Below are 25,009 nucleotides of genomic sequence, written 5' to 3' on the forward strand. Positions count from 1 at the left end.
ATACAGTTGTAAAGCTCTGCAAGATTAGCAATTACGCTTGCTTTTTTAAACAACTGCTTACATTTCTCAGCTAGCTTCTTCTCCTTTCCTCCATCTCCCACCCACACACACACTCTTTTCCTCCTAGACTCAACTCTGCCAAATTCTAGGAAGAAAAAGTTTCACTTTACATACCAACAGCCTGAAGATCTGATTTACCCTGGGGTAAACTTGTTCCTTTGTACACAGATGAAAATATATTTACCATCAATTGAGTTATTTAACCTGAAGAAGTAACTGCAGTACATTCCCTGGTACTGTGTATTTTCAAGATGATGCCCCCCCCCCAAAAAAAAGGTGAGAAGGAGGCCAATTCCAATTGTTCCAAAGAAAACAATCTATTACTTTCATTTCAGTGTATAAGTATTAGACACAGGATGGATGGGGGCCACACACGTGAATATGACATTATCTGCTAAATCAGAAAGTGCTCAGCATATGCATGTGTCGTCTGAGCATACAACAGACAGGGTCCAGGGCCCTAGTCTAGAAACTCTAAGCATTGTAAATAAGATGAACCAAATGAAGTGCAGAGGTATATCAGTCAGGGAACCTGACATTATGTAACCATATAAAGTTGCCTGAGCCTCTATTTCTGCAGCTGAGATGAGATGCTCACCCCGCAGAATTGTTATTTCTAAGAGTGAGATAATTTATAAAACACAATCCAATGCTTACTTAGTCCAATCAGTGACAGAAATTATTATTTTTACTTTATTATTAATATTACTGAAACAGGTTAAAAGATTAAACTCATTAATATAGTCTTACCTGGATGAAAATAGACATGCTTGTCATCTGATCTCATTTTACTTCTAATTCATCCCACTGAAGGCTGCAAAGACTGATTTTTCTAAAGTTGGTTAAACTAGAAAATTTTCAGTCTAATGAAAATCTTATTTTGCAAGGACCAGATTCTAATCAATATGAAAAAACAGAAATTTTTTATTTTTTTACTTTTTTTTAAAGATTTTATTTATTTATTCATGAGAGAGACACACAGAGAGAGGCAGAGGCTCAGGCAGAGGAAGAAGCAGGCTCCATGCAGGGAGCCCGACATGGGACTTGATCTCGCGTCTCAAGGATCAGGCCCTGGGCTGAAGGCAGCACTAAACCACTGAGCCACCTGGGCCGCCCAGAAATTTTTTGAATAATTAAATTTTATAAATAGAAACAACACTAACACCTACATTAAAGTTGGTCTTGGCACTTCCAATTATAAAGGGCATTTTAAATGCATTGAGTGTGTAAGCATTCCCCACAATATTAAGAAACATCAATAAAAACAAGGACACCTGGGTGACTCAGTGGGCGAAGCATCTGCCTTTGGCTCAGGTCATGATCCCAGAGTCCTGGGATGAGCCCCATGTCGGGCTCCCTGCTCAACCGGGGGTCTGATTGCCCTCTGGCCCTCCCCTGCTCATTCATTCATTCACTCATTCATTCTTTCTCTCTCTCGTGCATGTTCTCTCAAATAAATGAAATATTAAAAAAAATAAAAAAACAGCAATAAAGAACAATAATAAGGCAAGTCTTCAGTAACTTTCAGCATAAAGTGTTTTTTGCTGACTTTTCCCTAAAAACATGTTTCTGGGAAACATAGAGAATGTTTCCTCAGATGGTGCCACATTTATAGCATTAGGACTAGCCATCCACACTACCAAACCTGAGGCAACCAGGAGGTACCCTGTATCAGACAGGGGCCCATAATCTGAAAGATTCAAGAATCATTGGACTTGTAAAGGCAAGACAAGAAAACACACAAAAACACATGTTACTTAATTCCCAAAGTAACCCCTTTCTGCCTTTTTATATGATGTGCTCATACCAGTTGTAAAATATATTTCCACTTTGCTCCTCTTAAAGACTGGCAGATGAAAGAGAAGATAACTTCACAAGCTAGGACCTAGAATCAATGAACCATACTTCAAAGAAGCCCAAATGGAAACCTGAAACAAAATGAAGGTAGAGAGATAATTTGATGTTTTTAAATGTTTGCTGAATTACACTTGGGCAGAGCCTGGAGTCAGGGAACTGCAGTAGGGTGGGGACTGCCAGAAAGAGCAAAGTCTCAGACAGAAAAGAGCAGGCTACGCAAAATCTCCTGCTGCCCGACATATTTAAGTCTGCCACAAAAGCACATGTCTTGTATGGTCGACATTTGCAAGAAGAAAATCCAAAAGAAAAGTTGTGTCCTTGCCTTTAATACCTAATAACAGGCACAGGAAGAAAACAAGTCACACTTAATTTTTTTTTAAGATTTATTTATTTTGAAAGAGATAGAAAGAGAGAGAGTGTACACATGGGGGGAGAAGCAGAGGGAGAGAGAATCTCAAGCAGATTCCATGCTGAGTGCAGAACCCAATGTGATGCTCAATCTCATGTCCCCTGAGATCATGATCTGAACCAAAATTAAGAGTTGGATGCTTAACTGATTGAGCCACCTAGGCTCCTCATGCCACACTTTAAAAAAGACAAAAATGACTAGATTAAAGTCTCCCAAAACCCACCCCCACCAAATTGCTATAAAGGACTTCAATTCACACTGCAAATGGGGAGGGATGTAAGCAAACTGCCCTTGTATTTCAAGAAGAGTCAGTATACGTCAGCTTACACCTGCATCAGACAGGTTTCTGAGTTCAGATGAGACACTAGGCAGTAAAGAAAGAGACAGTCAGGGCTGGCAATAAGATCCTCAGAAACTCTGATCTACCCTCATCTCTTGAACTACTTTCTCCACAAGGGAGGCTGGATCTCACAATGAGTAATCAGAAGTACAAGAAGAATCAAAAACTTCAAAGTACCTGTCTGCCTCATTAGGACAGAGGCAGCCATGGCTTTGGGCAGACATTTCTAAGGACTGCCAGTCTGAAAGCCAAACCCTACACGCCTTGGAAGCTGTCAACGGACTCTGCCTCTTCAAGCAACCAAATCAGAGGATGAGCATAAATGGCCACTGAGGCAGTGTCAAAAGCCAGGAATAAAATGAAATGCTGAGATTGTAAAGAACACTCTCTGTGACCCCAAGGAATCATGTGCCTAGCTTTGGGTGGCATAGGTCAAAGCTTTTGATGTTCTAGAGATGTCAGAGCAATTCTATTTGTGTATTTGCAAAATCACACACACACACACACACACACACACACACACACAGTTCTTTATCCAATCATTTTATTGAATTTCTATATGAAATATAACTTTTTCCCCTTGTAAGGAGTCATGAGATTATATAATGACTTCAGATTATGTAACTAGGAAGTTATGAAGTTCCTAGATTATGTAACATTTAAGAACCATGGATGCATTTATTTTCTTTCGACCTATGATGTAATCCTCACTGGAAAACATGCATAAGTTATGAGGTGTTTGCACATGTAACATTTTAAAACTGGCTAGCAAAAGCACAGCTCACTGTTACATAAGTCATTCTTCCATACATGAAAGTCAATTACTAAAGGAATATTAGCTTGGCTACTCAGCTTTAAAATCACATAGAGTTTAGTAAACTAGAGTCATATTGACACTAACTGTTTCCATCTTGCTTGGTCTTAACTCATTGACAAATTTCTTACTGCTTTTTTAAAGAATCCTATTTAATTTTGCTAAACTATCCTAAAGGTGCCGAGAATTACTAAATTGTAAAACTGCTTATGCGTTAGTAACCCACAAACCCAGCCATGAAATGGACCTTGCTATAATCCTGACCATTCATTTTTAATACTTCTAACTTGACACTTAACTTCTGTGGCTACAACTTCCTACTAATGCAACTCTTGACTACTCTCAACCCTATAAGTTCTCTAGGTTATTATGATTCTCAGTTCCCTGCCTCCTTCCAGCTTCCCTGCTGGCTTCACATTTCCCTGAGCTATCACAACCCAAGGTGGACCATTTTGCCCTCTCATCACACACCCTAAAATTCTCCATCTCTGCCTTTCTGCCCTACCTATCTTCCACCACAGGTCCCTCTATGTTTTCCATGGCTGAGTAGTCAAAGAACTGGAAAAAAGCATGTAAGTGTCCTAAACAACCTAACTACAAAGTTGTATTATGCAGCCTTATCTGGATACTAATTTGGTTTGGCAGGTTTTTTTATTCATCTCAATTGCATTTTCCATAAGAAGCTGTTCTAAATCTTCCATAGTTTCAAGTCTTCAAATTATCCCCCTATACTCATAGGAAATGACTTTATCTCCAAATAGACTAATCAAAATTAAGGAAATTAACACTCAATTTTCCCCTTTACTTTAAATCTATCACAATCATTACTCTCCTCTCTTCCTTCTCACCAAACTCAAGAATATATATTCAAACCATTTTAATAAATATTTTATTGAGAACATACTATATAAGCCAAGAATTCTACTGAACATGTACCTAGCAGAATCAATAACTTAAGTTTTTAAATCCATGACCATATCTGACAGAGTCTAATGGGGACTAAAGAAACCAGAAATTGAAGTTATTTCATTAAAATGAGCACAGTGTCAGTGGAAAGATTCACAAAGTGAGGTCAACAGTCCAAAGCTAATTAACCCAGCCCCAACACCTACTGACACCTGTACCTACCCCTGCCAGAGGTAGCTTCATCCTAAGCTCTGCCCTATTTTCTCTAGTGTCAAGCTCATCTCTGTATTTTCCCAGCTTAATTCACTCAAGTAACTGTTATTCTTCCAGAAAAGAGAAAAAAATGAAACAGTAAACTCATTTCATGATTGTGTCAAGTAATCACTCCACCTATTATTTCTTTCTTAGGTAGACACCCCTAAATATTAGTTGCTGTCTGTTCCTTTCTAGATTCTGTTGCTTCTCTCAAAGGTCACTAATGTGACAATGATTTAATAGAATTTAGGAGAATAAACCCCAATAAATGCTATTCCTTCCCTTCTAAAGTTTCACATGGAACACAAACCTCAGGAAAGCCAAGGCTTCATTTCTCAGAGAACGTAATGGACAGGACCACCCCTGTGTGGTTTCAGTCAGGCATCATGATGTTCCAAACTCTGAAGAACACAGGTATAATTATTCATGGAAACCAGATGGATACACAGCTTCCTTTAGTTAGAGCAATTTTTGTGCCATTTATCTATAAAACTCCATCAAGGGCTGACTTTCAAAATATTTGGATGCTAATGTGATCATGAGGAAAAATAGGAAAAGAGTAAAATTCTAATGCTTATTGCTGTCAAGTAAATATTTCAGAATCCCCACAGAGCACACTTAACAACTATATTGTTAGTAATGGAAATATTTTTCCTAACTTGGCTCAAATCACTAACCATTAGTTTTAGAGAGTACAACAAGCGGACAGAAATGATCCTATGGCTGGGTCCTTTCCCCTGAGATAGATAATCAATGCTCCCTAACCAGAGGAATCACAGTATCGCTGCCAATGGCCTGGGATCCCTAAACTACCTGGATGATACCCAGGTGAGGGAGCACAGAGCTCCTGTCCTGCTGACCCACTGACATTCTTTTCCCTATCCTGCCAAAATCATGGGTTCTCAGATTCTTCTCTCTTCTTGCTTCTCCCGTTGGTATATATTTTTCTTTTTGTTGACAACAATCTGATGCGCCTGGAAATGGCTTCAAGTACCTATGCTCCACTTGGGATCATTTTAATACTTTTGCAGATGGTTTGAAGCATTATTTTTTTTCACAAAATGTGCCGTGAACTCTAAATCATTTTTGCCGTATTTCTGCACTGACATATAAAATACACCTGGGATGACTGAAGTCATTTTTTCAATGAGACAACAGTGCCGTTAATTAACAACAGAAAGTATACCAACTCCATTTGTCAAAGCATAATGACTATCCCAACCATCCAGGATACCTATCTTAGTTTGGGTTTCCCTGCAAAAGACACTGGGACAAGGACTTGGGTTACTGTGTGTTACCTGAGATAGTTCATTCAGGTGGTGATTCCAAGGAGCACCTGTTAGGGAGTAAGGAAAAATATGACCGAAAAGAGAAGAAAGCCAGTGAAGGGAGTGGGACAGAACAGTCACTGCTGGGAATCAGTCCCCCTGGGTATTCTAAGGAGACATGAATAATAATGTACTTCAGACCTGTCCCACAGACAGAAAGGAAAAATGGATATTTGTTTTCTGATCCTAATCCTTCACTGGCTGAAGGCTGCCCCAGGAGAGTTCACTTGCTAGCACTAGCATTTCTAGGCTGCTCTGAACCAGAAGAGTAAGCTTCCATAGTGCTGAACAAAGTGCTCTGGTAAAGGAGCTCGGGAGTCCAGCACTTAACACGGGGAGCTGTCAGTGTGAATAGGAAATGCCCACCACAGGTAAACTCAGGGGTACACTAAAAGCATATCAACATCATCTGCCATGGCAGCTAACTCCTTGCTTTTGTCAAACCACCATGTTCTGCTGATTCACCTTTTAAGAAGTCTCCTTGATCTCACCATCATCAAATACAATCTACTATACTCATCTTCTAGTCTTTATCCCACTCCTACAATAGCTATCAATTATCTTCTGTGTCCACCCCATCCCAACCTCCCCACTGTCCGCACCGTGGATGAGGTTCTCTTCTCGTAACGTCATAGCCTTCACTGACTTGCCCTACCAGTTCCATCTTACTAATCACTAACTCTTCCAACTCTCAAACTGCCTGTTTTCTTCCCCTAGCAATGATTCCTCTCAGCTTTGAGCCTTTCCTATACAGAATGCTGCATCTCTGCTGGTCCTTTTGAGATCTACATAGGAATTACCAACTCCTAAAGAGTTTCTTTGGCTGTGGCTTCCACTCTCCTCCTCCTCTTCTGAACTATTCTAGTCCTGATGGCAAATAATGCGGTTAAAAGAGAAAAAAAAAAAAAGTTTAAAGTGAGTAGGGCAGGAAGCCCTGGCCAAACTCTTATATCCAAGGGGCAAAAACTGAGATCAATGCTTCTTTCTTAAGTTCCTCCAACACTCACTAGAGTGCCCACTAGCCAAATCCCACCAGGAACACATTTGTAGTAAATAAAGCAAGCTATCTTTAGCTGTCGCAAGAGGAAAAGTTCACTAAAGGAACTTGGGCATCCTAAGAGGAAATTACAATACATTTATTATAGAACTTAATATCTGTTCTAAGTGATTCCACGGAGGGCCTAGGAAAGTAGAGGCCAGATTTGGAATAGAAGCTTTCAGGAAGTGGGGGCAATTCATGATCCTAGCAAATTTAATCTAGAAGGCAGAAGACTAAAGCTGACTTGGAGTGATCATTGGTAAAGCAGCAACAATCACTCATGTCAGTCACTAGAGAAGGGTGTTTAATTACTTCTGTGGTTGCACAGTTTCCTTGTCTCCATCCTGCTTCATACATACTCAAGGAGTAGCCTTGTATGATTATTTATATTCTGTGAGAAGTATTTATGTTCAACTTGGAACTGGGGGCTAACTAATTTTTCACTTTCTCAAAAGTTATTTGAAAGATACCAGAATGACTTAAATCATTGTTGAAGTAATTTCAAATTTATTCTAAACTTAAATGCTAATATAAACTTTAACTTATAATGCATAACTCCACCTTCCTGGCAGGCATCATGCACATGGAAGGGAGTAACACATCTTGGCCTTGGACATAGGTCCATGAGCTCACAGTCCAGAAGGAAAGGCAAATGTCTAGGCTGACATAACACAAGCATGAAAAGTGCCAAAAACTAAGTATGGATAAGGTACTGAGTTATTGCATTAAAGAGTATTAAACTCCAGAGTATTAAACTCCATCTGGATGGAGGGTGGGTGAAGTTTTTCAGGGAGACATGTCATCTGTGATGGATGTAGAATGACTTGGGGTTGATCACCTGGAAAATGAAGGGTGTAGGATGCCCTTCAGCAGCAGACACACCATATATAAAGGTATGAGATGGCCTAGGGCTTGGGAAGCAGAACATACGTCAATGCTGATGAAACAAACTTTACTTAAAACTAAAAAATATTTTGCAATGGAATTTAATGAATTTTCAAACCTAGACTATGTTGTTATTACATTTTGCTGGTATGGAAAGAGAGAGTGTTACATGACCTATGACGTAAAAATCTATTGGGCATTGACCTAAGGAGAAAACCCAAGGGGATTAGTTTAGAATACACACATTTGATGGTGAAAGCAAAGGAAATAGGGACATACGCCACTTGATTTGAAATATTTTTCTCCCTGGTGGCAGAAAGTCCTCTTTCCTTTCTTCTGCCTCACTTTCCTAAATTTACATGTACTTCCAAGCTAAATGATATCAATCAGGACTCCCTGGTGCTGTATGTGATTTGAGAAAGAGCTTGGATCACCCAAAAAAAGGAAAAGGGTACTTCTGAAATACAGCAATGCAAACGTGTTTTCTCACGTAAGCTGAGTTTTGAGAAGAGGAGGTAAATTATTCCAAAACATAAATATTCTTAATTATGGATCCTACTCTGGAAATGGTGTAGATAGCATAGAAACAGAATGCAAGTTAATCCAAAGTAATGTATTTAAGTGTCCTTCCCTTGACTATGAAAGACTGGAAAAATTTTCAGAAACTTTTCCTACTAATATACAAACTACAAAGCCCAAATCACGGAAATAAAGGCAAACAAATTATAACATTATATAAGAGTCATTGAATTTTTAAATTTCTCATCCCTTGCCACATAAAATACACATATACATACATGTGTCTATGTGCATATAAAATTTACATACTGTTAATACTGAAAATCTAATATTAAAGTTTACTTTGTAAATACAATGCCCTAAAAGTTAATGCACTTTCCACAGTCCTTCAAAAATTAATATATTATCACTATTTAAGACCAATTCATTTATTTCTAGTTTGAAATTGAAATGATCCAAAAATTAATGGTAAAATGAGGGGTTTCGATACTACAATTAAAGAGAAGTATTAGTAATCTTAAACTTCAGAGTAGAAAAACAATTTAAAGAAAAAAATTCAAAATAAAAAACTATTTCATTAGAAAAACAAATGAACAACTAACTAGAACAGGGAAAGGATACGAATAAATCAACACAAAGTTAAGAAAAACAATCCACAGAGTAATACAAAAAAGTGTTCCATGAACAGATGAAAAATGCTCAGCCTTTCTATTAAGTAAGGACATGCATGAGACACCATATTTTACACTATTTATGATGGCCAAGGATAGGAAAGCACACAGTTGACAAAGATGGAAGGAAGAGTCTTTTCCAGAATCCAGTCCCTTCCTGGTAGGAGTTCAACAGTCATTTTGGGGAACAAAGTGGCAACCATAAAAAATATTAAAGTTGCTCATTACCTGTGGCCTGAGAATTCTACTTGTAAGAATTTTTGCAACAGAAAAGCTTGTAAAAGTAGGAAATACACTTGAGAACCACTGTAGGGAAAAAAAAAAAAAACACAACCCAATGTCCATCAAAACAGATCTGTTAAAATACATTATTGATATATCGTTACCCACACATATACAATGGCATTTCTTATATTATTTATGTGCTTTATATGGAAGATGCTCTCTTAATACATTTTAGAAGCAAAAATCCAATTGCAGAAATGTGTATGTGTATAAAATGAACCCAAAAATCCAATTGCAGAAATGTGTATGTGTATAAAATGAACCCATTTTCATAAAGTAATAATAAATCACTGTTTGCATAGATCAAAAACCATACAAAAAAAACCCATACATATGCTGTGTTTTCATTTTATTTTTATTTCATTTTATTTTTATGTCAGGTAGGACTTATTTTGCTTTAAGAGTAATTTCTGGCAACAACATATACAGAGAATGTAACTCCTCATTCTTGAAATCTCTCCAGTATCTTTTGATAAAAATATCTGCTAGTACATTTGTATAAAACAGGTTTGTATAAAAATGTTATAATAAGCTTCAAGCCGTGCTTTAGTAGCATAAAAAAGACCATTTGAAGAAATGATGATAAATGCCATTGTGATTTAAGTTATTTTCTTTAGTCAGTGAAAAAATGCCACATGATTGCTCAGTGATGTTTCCAACTACACCATCATGGTGTTCAAATATGGTCACAAACCTCAGAAACTGTCACAGTTATCACAACTACATATTCCAGAAAAGAGGAATGAGAGACAGAGACAGCAGGAACTGGAGGGTAGCTGGTCCATTTCCTAGCATTGGAACCACAAGGCATAATTGGGGACCCTGTTTGAAACACTCACAAAAAAAAAACAAGCAGTAGTTAAAGACGTACAAACTATAATTTAAAACTGAGAGTCAAGTGGCTTTTAAAATGTGTAGACCTGCCATCCTACCATGCTTATTTTGCACTGGAATTCTGTCCATTCAACCTATTACACTGGACATTCTTCCTTCAGGAGTCACTACTATCCTATCTCTAATGCTGTAAAAGGAAGCCAGTTACACATACACTGAGTTTCATGAAATGGTCCAAGAAGGATCCAGTGCTATGCACAGAGCAGTCTCCTGATGTCACGCCTGCTCTTCCAGCCTAGTATTTCTCAACCTCACATGCTGACATTTTGCATCAGAGGACTCTTGTTGGGAGGGCTGTCCGGTGCTCTGTAGGATGTTTTGCATCAACCTTGGTTCCACCAACCAGATGCCAATAGCACCACCTCCCAGTAGTGACACCAGAAATATCTCTAGACATTGCTAAATGTATCCTGGGGGAAAAATTATGTTCCCCAAATTAGGTTGGGGAGCCTGGGTGGCTCAGTTGGTTAAGCATCCAACTCTTGATTTCACCTCAGGTGATGATCTCAGGGTTGGCAGATTGAGCCCTAAGGCTAGCTCTACACTCAGAGGTCACCTTGAGATTCTCTTTCTTCCTCTCTGTATCTCCCCCATGCTGTCTCAGATAAATAAATCTTAAAAAAATATATATATATGCTAGGGGAGCCTAGGTGGCTCAGTCAGTTAAGTGTCTGCTTTTAGCACAGGTCATGATCTCAGGGTCCTGGGATGAAGACTGGTGTCGGACTCCCGGCTTATTGGGGAGTCTGCTGATCCCTCTGCCCCTCCCCTCTGCTTGTGTTCTCTTGCTCTCTCAAATAAGTAAATAAAATCTTTTTTAAAAAATTATGCTATGTTGATAACTACTCCCTAAAGTATATAAATTCCAGTAAAACCATTAATGGGGTTCAAAAGAAGAGAAGAAGAAAGAAATATACTGCAAAAAAAGCATAAAAATGATTAAAATAAACCTAGGTTGAAAGTTTTAAAAAGATGCATTAAAAGAAGCTTACTGGGGCACCTGGGTGGCTCAGTGGTTGAGCGTCTGCCTTTGGCTTAGGGCGTGATCCTGGGGTCCTGGGATGGAGTCCTGCATCAGGCTCCCCTGCTGCTCCCTCTGCCTATGTTTCTGTCTCTCTCTTTGTGTCTCTCATTAATAAATAAATAAAATCTTTAAAAAAAAATCAGCAGCAGGTTACTGGATGCAGCATCCAGTATGCTTCTAAATGTGGATAAGGAGTTAGGATTGCCCTTATTCTTGAAGATAATTAAACATATTCTGAGTTTTCTTAAGTGAATGTGTGGAATATCATTCCTTTGGTGACCAAACACACCTTATTTACCACCTATGTGCATGCTTATGGACTGGAAGGAAATACCTTGATTTTTTTTTTTTTTTTTAAGATTTATTTATTTGGGAGAGCAGGCAGAGGAAGAGGGCCAACACGGAACTCAATCTCATGACCCCTGAGATCATGACTTGAGCCAAAACCAAGAGTCAGATGCTTAACCGACTGCACCACCCAGGCACCCCAAATACCTTGATCTCTGAAATCAAAGTTTATATTCTAATTCCATCACTTCAAACTCTATGACCTTGAAGAAGTTGTATCTTCTCTCCATATCACATACTAATGTGTATAATGGAAATGATAATAGCTTTTCATGGGGGTTAGTACAAGGATTAGGAGAGAACAGAAGTAACACTCCTAGCACAATCCTATTATAAGGTAGGCAAATAAATCTTTTCATCCTTCCTCCTCACAGGAGTTAACAGAGGAAAGAACTGCAGGTGGAAGGAGTCCTGGGATGGCACTTTCTTCACTAGAGGAAAGGGACTTAAAAACCTCTGTTCAAGAATCAAGAAGACCGAGAGAGAGCTCTCTCTCAAAAAGAAAGGCAGTGGCCATAGAGGCAGGTGAGTGATGAAACAGTAAGACTTGGCTCTAGTCACCTTTTGGGAATATCAGCGTGATTCGCTGCTGAACCATATTTCTTTCATTCTTAATTTCACAAAACTTGATCGGGTTCTTCAGAGATTTTATGGTTCTTTTAAAATTACATACTAAGGAGTTAGTAGGGATCATATAACTTTATCTTTTTCATGTAATATACCTTAAAATGCTGATTAAAATGTTGTGCTCAGAACCTAGGACCTTATTTTGTCAAATATACTTTAAGTTTTAGAGCAGTTTCAGGTGCAGAGCAGAACTCAGTGGAAAGTACAGAGTTTCAATACATGCTCCTCCCCATACACAGGTACCACCTTCACCACTGTCAGTATCACATCAACATCAAAACCTAGTCTAAGGTTTTTTTTTTTAAGATTTTATTTATTCATATGAGAGAGACAGAATGAGAGAGAGAGAGAGAGAGAGAGAGAGAGAGGGAGGGAGAGAGAGAGAAAGAGAAGCAGGCTCCATGCAGGGAGCCTGATTTGGGACTCGATCCAGGGTCCCCAGGATCAGGCCGGGCCGAAGGCAGCGCTAAACCACTGAGCCACCCGGGCTGCCCCATAGTCTAAGGGTTTTAACAAATACATAATGACATATATGTACCATTTTAGATGACACAGAAGAAGTTCACTGCTCTAAAAAAATCTGTGCTCTATTCACCCTTCCTTTCCCCCAAACCTCTAATGATCACTAACCACTAATCTTTTTGTTCTCTCCATAGTTTTGCCTTTTCCAGAATGTCATATAGTTGGAATCATACAGTATGAGCATTGGCTTCTTTCACTTAGTAATATGTATTTAAGGTTTCTCCATGTCTTTTCATGGCTTGATAGTTCATCACATTAGTGCTGAGTAATATTTCTTTGTCTGGATGGGCCACAGTTTACTCATCCATTCACCTACTGAAGGACATCATGGTTGCTTTCAAGTTTGGTGACTATGAATAAAGCTGCTATAAATACCTGTGTGTACATTTTTGTGTGAACATAATTTTCATTTAGGGAAATACCAAAGAATGCAACTGCTGGATTGTATAGTAAGAATATGCTTAGTTTTATAAGAAATTGTCAAACTGTCTTCCAAAGTGGCTGTACCGTTTTGCATTTCTACCAGCAATGAATGAGAGTTTCTGTTGCTCCATACCCTCACCAGCATGTGGTAGTGTTAGCGTTTTAGATTTAGGCCGTTCTGATACCATGCATAGTGGTACCACATTGTTTTAATTTGCAATTCTCCAGTAACATACAATGTTGAGTATCTTTTCATATGCTTATTTGCCATGTGTATATCTTCTCTGGTGTGGTGTTTGTTCAGGTCTTTTGGGCGTTTTTTAAATTGGGTTGTTCATTTCCTTACTATTGAATTTTAAGAGTTTTTTTTGTATATTCTGGGTAACAGTCTTTTTCAGATCTAGCCTGTGCAAATGTTCTTTCCCATCTCTAGCATGTCTTCTCACTCTCTTGATGCTTTCACTTTTTCCATTCATTTTCTCACCCTCTATTCCACTCTAAATTTGTTTTCTAATTAAGTTAATTGAAAATCATTTTTTTTAAACTGACAGATATGTTTACTTATTTCAGGCTTAGTGGAAAAACTAAAACCATCTTCTTCTGTGGACCTGGTAGAGGAGAGAGAGGACAGACTGGAAGGAATGGCTAGCCTGTAGCAGTTACATGAACATATAAGCCAACCCTTGGGGGCGCCAGGAGGGAAGACAGGGGGGCCAGCTTTCCAAGCTCAGGTCCTTAGCTCTGCTAGTATATCAAATAGCATAAATCACCTCACTGTAAGACTGCATGTACATGCAGGTGTCCGTGTGTGAGAGTACACATCGTATTCAGAAAAGGTCTCAAATTTACATGTTTAGCACTATATACAAATGAAGTCATTCATGTACAAAGAAATATATAATCAATTTTATATTTAAAATACACACTAATTTTATACGCTTTTTATTAATTATACTGGGAGCTTCAGGAACTAGAAATATCCCAGGTCTCCATCCTCCTCTGAGAGGTCTGGTTCTCTCTAACCAGAGTAACTTTTAGTACCCTGCATACAAGTTATCAAGTGTTTTGGCTGGATTCCTACTCTTGGTTCCCAATTAGCATTCATCATTAACAATATATACAAATATGTTAAATAAAAAATCTTTCTCCCCAGAAGAAATACAACGGCTCCTAAGAAGGTCAAAGAAACTGCTTTCAAAGACTGAAAAGCAGAAAAGCAAGCAAAATTCATAAGACATTCTGAGATTATTTTCCTCTTAATTTTAGAAGTTTAGTTTAATGACAAATAAAAAAGTCTCTTCCTAAGGAAATAGCACATGAAGATACGAAACACAAAGTTAAAGTTCGGAAACAGGCATTTTAAAATGATATACATTTATATATGGTTTCACGCTTTTCTTAAATCTACCCCTGAAAAAAAAGAGGTGTTACCTACAAGCGTAAGGCTATGCTAAATATAGCCTACTTTCAAATCACTGTAAGTCCCAAGCACTGAGGCATTATGAAACTGATTATTACTAGTAGTGATTGTAATCAGCTGTACATGGGTGGCTATGGCCACTGAAGGGACGTCACATCTGAGAACACGCTGGTACAAGGAAAAGCGTTAAGAAACATACTGGGTGTTGTACTATATGTTGGCAAATTGAATTTAAATAAACTATTAAAAAAAAAAAAAAGAAAGGTACTATCTCACCCAGGTGTATTTGGGGCTCTGAAAATAGACCTGAGTTCAAGCTTGGGGTCTGCTACTTACTAAATATAAAACTTGGGCAAGTTATTGTCCTTCAAGCCTTAGTTTGTTTCCTGTAAACTGAAAACATCACCACGTAACTCACAGGTTTCTCTGGTCATTAAAGGTAATGTATGTAAAATGTTTAGCATAGTGTGTGGAACCAGCTGGGTCTCAGCAAACAGTGGTATTCAGTAAGAGGGGTGATGTGTCAATTATGTAACAAACACTAATTAAAACAGCCACAACAACAACTCTGGAATGGAAGAGGCTGCATCTTGTGAAGTTTCATTTACAAGCTTACTAGGGAAGGCAGAGAGCTTCACTCTCTCAGGCATCCCATGAATGACAGAGATGAAGTCATTTCCACTAAGTTTCCTTCCACTACTCAGAACCACTGAAAGGCGCTTTAGCCACACTGGCATCAGTTACAAATCATGTTGTACATTCATTCACTTAAAAGGTCTCCAGGAAAGACATCATTGGTCAGTGTTTTTCATAATAGTAAACGCCACTCCTGCGTGAAGGCCATGATTTTAAATCTTTCTACTACACAACATGCCTTAGTGGTTTATATCTCCATCTGTATCAGTGGTTTCACTATAACCATGATTGAGATGAGCTGAGGTATCAGAAATCTGCAAATATTTACTGAGTGCCAACTATGCACTGGTTACAGTGCTAAGGACACAGTGATGAACAAAATTTTTACCCTTTGGGGAACTGATCACCTAGAACAGCGTTCTCCAATCTGTCTTTGTCACTCATTTTACACCATGACCTAGTAATACTTATACACATGTAAATGTGTATACACATGTTTATATACATATGTAAATAGTGACATGTAATACGACAGAAAACAATATTCTTACACTCTAATGTTTTCTTTCCTAATCTAGTTTTTCTTTTTTTTTTACATGCTGGTTACTACAACTAAAATAATTTTCGAGGTACTAATAGGTCACAGCTCACCATCAGAAACTGTGACACAGCTTACTGTGCCATGCCTCTTCTCTGGCCTCTGCACAATACTTGTTACAGGCCTCAAACAGTTCAATGTGAATACCCAACAAAAGTGTAAGTATGTTCAACAAAACATTTTCCTTTGGAAAAAAAATAAAGTGAACAGTCTACAGTTTTTCTGAAGCTAAGATTTCCTATTAGATACCACTTGTTTTAATGGAATGCAACCAAAAATAATAAAGCCTCGTTTTAATGATCCTCTTGTTTATTCCGGAGGAAGAGAATGGCCAAAGTTGGTGCCAAATCGCCTCCAAACCAAGATACATGGAGCAATTCAGCCACACCTTTCATTCCTGATCATCCTGAGGCATCCTGAATTGTCATAAAGGAAACAGTTGAATAGAACAGTTTCTATCACTTAAATTCTGTAAGACAACTCCTTCCCAGAATGAAAGGCAATAAAGCTTCATCAATGCTGACTACATTTATTTGGAATTTGGCATAAAAACTTTAAACAATTCTCACCCACATTCACAACTCTACCAGTCTAAGAAGAAAGAGACTGATGAGCAAATTAAGGGCAAAAGGAAGAAATGTAAGAAAAATGTTTACCATATTTAAGAGAACAAACTCTCTAGCATCACACGTGGCACAATTGCACCAGTGTGATAAATTCTCATTACAAATCACTTTTATCTATTTAAGGTGGGTGTGGCACTGTTTGGCCAAACAGTGAAACTTGCTCAAAATGCTATCTGTATTTTAATGAAGCTGCATTTATGTTAAAGTAGGCCATTATTCAGAATAGCATTTTCAAAATTTTAATGAGTGCCTAAGTGATTCTGTTAGTAAGGCTTTACAGTATTAAACATCTTAGTCCTTAAGTACTGTCCTCGTGGATATAAACCTCTGATTTGTCTATTTAAGGTAGAATATTTTAGCATTTTGAATCTAAGAGTTGGAAAGAGTTTTCTTCCACACTAAATATGTTATACAGAAGAAATACTAAACTTTGCTTTATTTTTCTTTTTTTTTTTTTTTTTTTTTTTTTTTGCTTTATTTTTCTTAATCATGAACCCTGCCCACTAGGATAACACTAGAGTTGGTTATTTAAATGTCCATTATATTGAATCTTAAATTCTTAGTTCTTTCTGGTTCTAATCAGAACTCGATCTTCCAATAATTTCAAATACTTGTCAATTTTAAAAAATTATACAGTCCCTGAGCTTTATATGACAAAATATGCCTTTTTCCAAAATGCCATGCTTACTAAATGGAAATATTTCTATTACATCTTTTCACTGTGTTTTACATGGTTAAAGAGGAATGGAGGAGTAGAAAAAGGGGTAGAGAGAAGGACAAGTACCAGGTGGATTTTTTACCCAAAATTGTATTTCACACAAGCATAGAACAATAGTAATCATTCTAAGCTTATTCATACTGACTGCAAAGAAGACAGAAACTTAAAATTAATGAATCCATAAAAGTGCAGTTTTTGGAAACGAAGATGGACATTACCCCAGAGAAGGGTCTGTTGAAGGGCCTGCATCTGTTTTTCTACAGTGATTATCATCCACTGCCTCTGAACACGTCTCCTCTGTAACTAAGTCATGCTATTTTTATGTCACAGGGGGAGATTTTTGTTTCTGAAACTTGGCTTAACCATAAAAGGAACTTGTATTAAATTAAGTATATATTTCCTAGTCCCACCACAGACCTAATGAACCAGAATCTCCAGAGAATAATCTGATTTTTTAAGTGATGGCAAATTTAGGTCTTTGGCTTTCTGCCTTTCTGCCGGGCAGCATGCTACCAGTGCTTCAATCAAACCAGCCACACAGCCACTCTGATACAGGGCTGATGGCTTGAAAAATAAAGCACAGGACTAAACTCCAATAGGGAAGAGGGGGACAGACCAATAACAGCAGCCATAAAAAATGTCTCTCTAGGTTTATAAAATTCAACCAATAGGATCAAAAGTCTAAAGAGTAAAATACAACACAAACCCAGGCTTACATGTCTCTCTAGCATCATCTGAGGATTATCTATATATTCCAATCTTCATATCACCATGGGATTTCGAATTTAATAACCATCCAAAACATGGCACAAATCCCCAGACACATTTATATTCTTGGTCTCTTGAATAATACTAATTTAGAATGAAGAAGGTTTATTTTTTTTTTAATTTTTATTTATTTATGATAGTCACACAGAGAGAGAGACAGAGAGAGGCAGAGACATAGGCAGAGGGAGAAGCAGGCTCCATGTACCAGGAGCCCGATGTGGGATTCGATCCCGGGCCTCCAGGATCGCGCCCTGGGCCAAAGGCAGGCGCTAAAGAGCTGCGCCACCCAGGGATCCCAGAATGAAGAAGGTTTAAAATAAAGACTGTTTTCCATACAACATTCTGAGGTAGATATCCACATCAAATTAAAGAATTACTTTCTGAAGATCCTTCTGTCATTTTCATTTTATTTCTACTTATTATAAATCATAATCAAACAAATTTCATCTTTGAATTTAACCATTTTAAAATTAATATATGAATACACGTATCAGGGATGTTAGCCAAAACCTGATTCAGCAGCTGTGTGTTTAAGTAGTAAGAGCAGCTCAAATAAATTCTGAACCATAAATTCCTCTGAGGAAAACTTGGTTTTTTCTCCCTTCCTTGGGCTCAGTCTTTCTCTTTTGGCACATTCTGCTCATCATACAATACTGTATACATTAATAGCACTTCATAAATAATAGGAAAATAAAATGATGTCTGTAGACACAGGCCTGGAGGGATCAATTCTTAGGCATAATTCCAAAAGTTGACTTTAACCATGGGCAAATTATGCTAAATGTCCTCAAAATGTACTGCTGAAATATCTTTATCTTCAAAACAAAATGTATATAATCAAAACGTGGAATATAGTTGGTCATTGTGAATGGGTTAAGTGTGTCAATGACTGGAAACTAAAACATTAACTTCATCTATTTTTCTCCCTATTATCTAAAAATCTCTAAAGTTGTAACCACATTTTGAATAAAAAAATTAATCAATTCCCAGTTTCTTATGATAGTAGGGGGAAAAAACATAGCGTGGGTAGTGCAAGAGAATAAGCCATCCAAAATTATTTGGAATCATTTAAACATTCATGTTTCCTTGCGGGTTTTCTTTGGAGACTGATCAAATTACATTTTTAATAGAATTGAATGAAGTTCATTTCATTCTTTAAGTAAAACTACCTGACAATAGGGAAAAGAATCCAATTTATGTTCAAGTTCCAATTTATTTAAGTAGTAGGCCAGGGATTTTTAAACTGGCTACAAACAACCAAACAGGTAGATAACCCACTAATAAGTAATTCCTTCTTCAGCATAATGAGTGTAAAACCTCTCAACACACTGAAGATTGAGATTATATCCTATAACACTTGGCAAGTGCAAGGCATGTACGAAGTTACATAATCACACTTGGAAATTCACATGTCTTCCTATGACTGTTTAGCCCACAGGCTTCCCCTTTCTTGCCACTACAATCAGAAACAAGAAAGTAACAAGAGCAGAGTTTCTGCAGAAATCCCAGTCCATGGAATCCAGCTCATCCTCACAATAACTGTAAAATAATTTACATTCCATGTGATGAATAACTAATAATGAGATTAAAAGATGGGAATCTGAACTAAACCAAGAAAAGAAGCAGAGAAATCTTTCACTGTTTAGTATTATTTAGCAATAAAAGTCATAGGTAGAAGGAGAAGCAAGTATGAAACTAAAGAGCAACAACAAAAAAGCTGGATCACAACAGATAATGTCTGGCTTGCACAAACACTGTTTCTGAACTATTTGATGGTATCTCTCATTATCTCCTAATGACATGTATCTTTTAATGAAGTATACACAACAAAGTTTGTTGAGACTAAGGTCATACTTTGAACAACTATCCATAAATATACACTGGCAGGTCACTTAAAAATACTATGTAACCTGGGAAGAAAATAAAGGTGCCTGTATTTGTATTCCTTACCAACCATGCACTGGGTGGGGTGTTCTAGGATAAAGTGAAAGAAAGGCCACACAAGGGAAATGCTCAGCCTAAAAGAGAAATGTACTGGGTTCACTACTGTTTGACAGATGAAAAGAAGAATCATGCAAGAAATGAAACCTAAGGTTTCCTGTATAGGGAAAAGAAAATAGCTATTAAATTCGTGTGGCACAAAAGAAGAAGCCTAAAGAATAAACACTGGAAGTTTATGTGTTGAAAACATGTTATTACATGTAGAGAGTCACCATGACTCATGGCCATCAAATGAAAAGACATCATTGAAATCGTATTTGCTAAGTTGGATAAAAGGCATAATTTTTAATTATGATAAACCTTCCAAAAATTGCTATTTCACAACTATTTGGGGACATACATGATAAGAATAAAGGTTGATTTTCTACCAGCAAACCTCCAGTAATTCCAGTCTCCATTATTAAAGCCACCAATTTCTCCATCTCTCATGATTTTACCTTTCTTGGATTTGGCTCCAATCTTCAGTTTTGATGGCCAAGCAATCTGCGTATTTGTTTCCTCCATGATCTGTAACAAAAATTAAGAGAGAAAAATATTGATTCAATTAAGAACTTGTATTTACAGATAAAATTCTTCTAAAAAATTTATTTTCAAGTCTTTAGTCTCATGCTGATAAAATGATCTCATTTTGAAACAACGCAAAAAAAAAACTTGCTGAAAAGAGAGATTCATTTTTATAAGCCTTTAATCTATTAGAAATATTCAAGTATATTTTGTTACTCCCAGTGTTCCTCTCTGTTATGCTTCAGAGTTTTAACATAGAGACAACAAGACCAAAAGTACATGAACAAGTAATTGACCCCACTTGACGCCAGAACTGTCAGAGATGCTTGTGCTGAATAAAATTCCCCAAGACCACTGCCAACAGATTGCAACACACCAAACATAATCCTTGTAATAGAAAACTACGTGGGTTAGGCCATACTAAATGAAGACTTTTTTTTCTGAGAAAAAAATTAATAACTTGCTTTGGGCACATTTGTATTTCATTAAAATCTGATGAAAAATCTCTCTAAACACGACATCATGTCGTAAGGTTGCATTCCCATCATCCTTTGCCTGGTGCAAAATGGCATCTTTGCCACAGTTCTTTTCCACTTCTACACGGCTAATGCAAGCCAGGGTGATTAGGACCCAAATGTGCAAAATGGTACAAGATAAAGTGAGGGAAACTACCACCAAGAGCAAAAGCAGTAGATGGTAAGTAAGAAAGAGTAACCAAAAAAAGTTCATCCTTTGTTCTTCTCTACTTTTACCACATGAGTAAGACTAGATTAATGTTTATGTTTGTACCATGAATGCAGAATTAACCAAACTGACAGAAAAAAAAAACAAATTAATAGGTGAATAAAACTAGCACACATTAATCACTTCAGTGAGAGTAGGATAATATATGATTTTTAATATGGATTTAGAGTTAACTAAACAAATTAAAGGTGAAGACAACTAAACAGTGCAATTAATAAAAAGTACCTTCATCCCTTCAGTACTGGCTATGTATTGGGCGTAAGTCTACACAGTTAACACGTAACATGCATCGTACTTCACATAATCCCCCTTTTCATAGCATAAAAGAACTTTCAGCAGATGTTTCAAACTGGCAGCTCACAGATGCATTTTGTCTACCCATCATAAGGTTTTTAAAACATGAGCCAACATTTCTAACTCTGGGAATTTCACATAGAAATTAAGATTTCTAGTTCTCTGGAAAACCTGACAGATTTAGCACTTGGATCCCACATTCCCACATGGCAACACTTGGCTGGCACTGAGGACCAGATGCCCAGGAGGCTCTGGGCTGCTCCCCAAACCCTCACTGGGTCTCTCACACAGAGGTCAAGAGCCACTTGCTATTATCGTCATGTTCGTATTACTCATTTGCCATTTATCATGGTGTTTGCACTGCTGTTTTTCTCAGAGAAATATTTCTCTACACCTGTGTATCTATTAAACATTGAAAAACATAAGTGAGGTCATCCTGTTCTCACTAAGTCAAGGTACTGGCCTGGCCCTGCAGGTAGGTGGACTTGTTCACCCCAACCCTGTAACACCTGGCCTATCTCATGCTACCCTTCTTAATGTATTTAGTTGTCTTCACCACTATATTGTTAACTCTAAATCCACATTTTAAAATAAAATAAATAAACACCATCCTCTTCAGCTTCTTCTGTGCCCCAAGTCCATGCCCAGCAGGGCTCCCTGTAGGGCCTTTGTGTCCACACTCACTCGCCCAGCTGCCACAGCCCCTTCTACTCTTGTATGACCCCAACCCTAATTCTTCCCACCTTACTATGTTCATTTCCTTCCTACCCTTTACACAATCCCTTTACACATTTCCTTCTTACCCTTTACAAGAAATTCTCCTATTTCTTTGTCTACTTGTTTGCAAAATAAAAGTAAGCTCTCTACCTTGCACACAGCAAGTATAGGATACCTTTGGGTAAATGAATCTTCATAGCATGCTTATGAAGTAGACTTCTTTATTCCTCAAACAGCTAAGAAGCAGCAGAGTGTGGATAAAAACACCAGACTTCTTGCAAAGACCACACTTTTAACAACCAAACTATTTGGAACATAGGACTTTTTAAAACATGTATATACAAATTTGAAAATATGCTTTAGGATTTGTGCATAACACATGACTTTAACATCCTACAAGTATTTATCAAGAGCCTACCTAGGTACCACAAGTGCTATGAATAAGATAGAATTCCCGGTGTCCGCAAGCTTACAGTCCAGTCAGAGACACAAAGAAAAAAGCCAACTGTCTGACGGTGGACTGAGTGCTAGCACAAGATCTGTTCATAAAGATGGCTCACAGCCATTGTCTTAAAAGGTCGAGTTAAGGGAGGTGGTTAGTAAAGGTTTTCTAAAATATAATCTTCAAAATTATTCAAGTCCTGAAAGCCAAGAAAAGTAAATTTATGAGTAAATTCAAAAGTCACTGAATAAGGGCAGGAAGCTCCAACGAGGAAGGACTTCTCATTGGTCACGGTTTTTTTTTAAAGTTTTATTTATTCATTCATGAGAGACATAGAGAGGAGAGATATAGGCAGAGGGAGAAGCAGGCTCCATGCAGAGAGCCCAATGTGGGACTCGATCCCAGATCCCGGGATCACACCCTTAGCCGAAGGCAGATGCTCAACCACTAAGCCACCCAGGCATCCCTCATTGGTCACATTTATTACCTATAGTTCAAGCTACTATTCATACATGTATCTTCAAAGTGACTAAAAATTGATTCAGAATTTTCCTCTATGTTGGCTAAGGTACCCAAAGAGATAAAATGGAAAAATGAGATTTTACTATAATGCTGCTGGTGGGGAAGTAGTAAGAAAATAATCGGTATACTTTTCCTAAATTAAATAATTTGGCCATTTAATCCAGTAAATAATGTTAGGTGCCATAATTAGAATACTATAAATAGAGAAGCTTCTTTGACAATATATGGTGGCAAGACATAACTTTCTAAAATCTTAATCATTTGCAGAACTTCTTAGAAATCACCCTGCATATATATGGTTTCCCCGTATTAAACACGAACAGTTGCTCCATGACAGAAAATAATATGCCACAGAAAACAGCCTCATAGTGGATAATGGCCATCAAGTCAAAATGCTACTTTACACATACTCTCTTTAAGCCTCCCAACCAGTCCAGGGTCTCCACTGTGTAGTGAAGTGGTGGGACTCAGAAGCACTCACTTTCAAACTACCCACATTGACACTATCTGTGGGGAAGGGAGACTATGCCAAGCTTAGTATCCCTAACTCTAAAACCAGAGTTTTACCTTTCAAATTTCATGATCCCCAAAGTTTTATGAGCTACAGTAAATGTCAAACCTTTTAGAGAAAACAAATTACTAGTTACTAGAATCTGACACCCATAACTGACCTGCTCTCTATGATTAGAAAAAAGTGATTCCGTGATCTGTGGCCAGTCCATGCCAAGCATACAAGTCACTCACTAGGCTGCAATTACCATACAGAGCTCCAACTGGATACCTTCTGAGACATCCCTCTATTTGTTGTTAATCCAGCCATTAAGCACGGGTGGCTCTAGGGTCAAGTACTATCTCTGCCGCTTTCTAGCTATCATGATGGGTAGATTACTTTTATCAGCTTTTTATCCTCTGTATAATTAATTATACAGTACCTACTCATAGAATTGTTGGGAGGTTTTGGTAAGAAAATATGTGGAAGGGAATCCTGGGTAGCGTCTGCCTTTGGCTCAGGGCATGATCCCAGGGTTCTGGGATGGAGTCCCACATCGGGCTTCCTGCATGGAGCCTGCTTCTCCCTCTGCCTGTGTCTCTGCTTCTCTCTGTCTCTCATGAATAAATAAATAAAATCTTAAAAAAAAAAAAAACGTGGAAAACCCCAAAGAACATGGTCTATAATGATTGTTAGACAATATTGACCCTTGAGTTAATTACATATTGATTACTTTTGGTCAGGCACTGTCCTAGGAACACCGGATACAACAGGAAATAACATGGTGCCTCCCTCCAGGAGCTCATGGTCTAACAAGAGAGAGGACAGGTTAATCCACCATTATGTACTATGTATCAAGTTTCAGAATGGGGCAGGGTGATAATGAGAGTATAGAGGGAGTCCTAACCCAGACATGGAAAGAAAGGAAAGTTACATCAAGGAAATGCCTTTTAATGCTGTGACTAAAGGAAGAGAAACAGCTAGCTGGAGAAAAGGTGGAGAACGTGTCCCATATAGGAGAGGTGTACATGTAGAAAGGTCTAGGAGTCTAGGAGGAGGGAGGGCAGGTACTCCAGACAGTCTAAGGTGCTTCAAGGCTCATTTCACACATCCGGGACAGCAAGTTTGTCTCATGTCTTCTCTACCTGCCTATGGATCTGCATATGGACATGTTCATATAGACTTGAAGACATGACACAAATCAAAGCCATCCAGCACGTGTGGTTGGTTATCATTCAGCACAAACCAACTCTAAAAACTGGGAAAGTAACTACAAATATGAAGAGGCCATATTTACTTCACTTTTAGAAGTGAAAATTCCCT

General features: G+C 37.9%; 1 protein-coding gene across 5 annotated transcripts in view; it reads right to left on the bottom strand.

Moving 5' to 3' along the window:
• The window catches only part of BICC1 (BicC family RNA binding protein 1), a 270,715-nt gene that overhangs the window by 93,540 nt on the left and 152,166 nt on the right, over positions 1-25,009 (bottom strand). For all 5 annotated transcript variants that reach the window (XM_041747647.1, XM_041747644.1, XM_041747643.1 and 2 more), the window contains one exon: positions 20,411-20,480. In XM_041747647.1, coding sequence (XP_041603581.1) covers positions 20,411-20,477 — 67 coding nt within the window. In that variant the 5' untranslated portion in view covers positions 20,478-20,480. The remainder of the gene's footprint in view (positions 1-20,410; positions 20,481-25,009) is intronic.

This window comes from Vulpes lagopus, chromosome 3, assembly GCF_018345385.1.
Source record: "Vulpes lagopus strain Blue_001 chromosome 3, ASM1834538v1, whole genome shotgun sequence".
Taxonomy (NCBI): Eukaryota; Metazoa; Chordata; class Mammalia; order Carnivora; family Canidae; genus Vulpes; species Vulpes lagopus.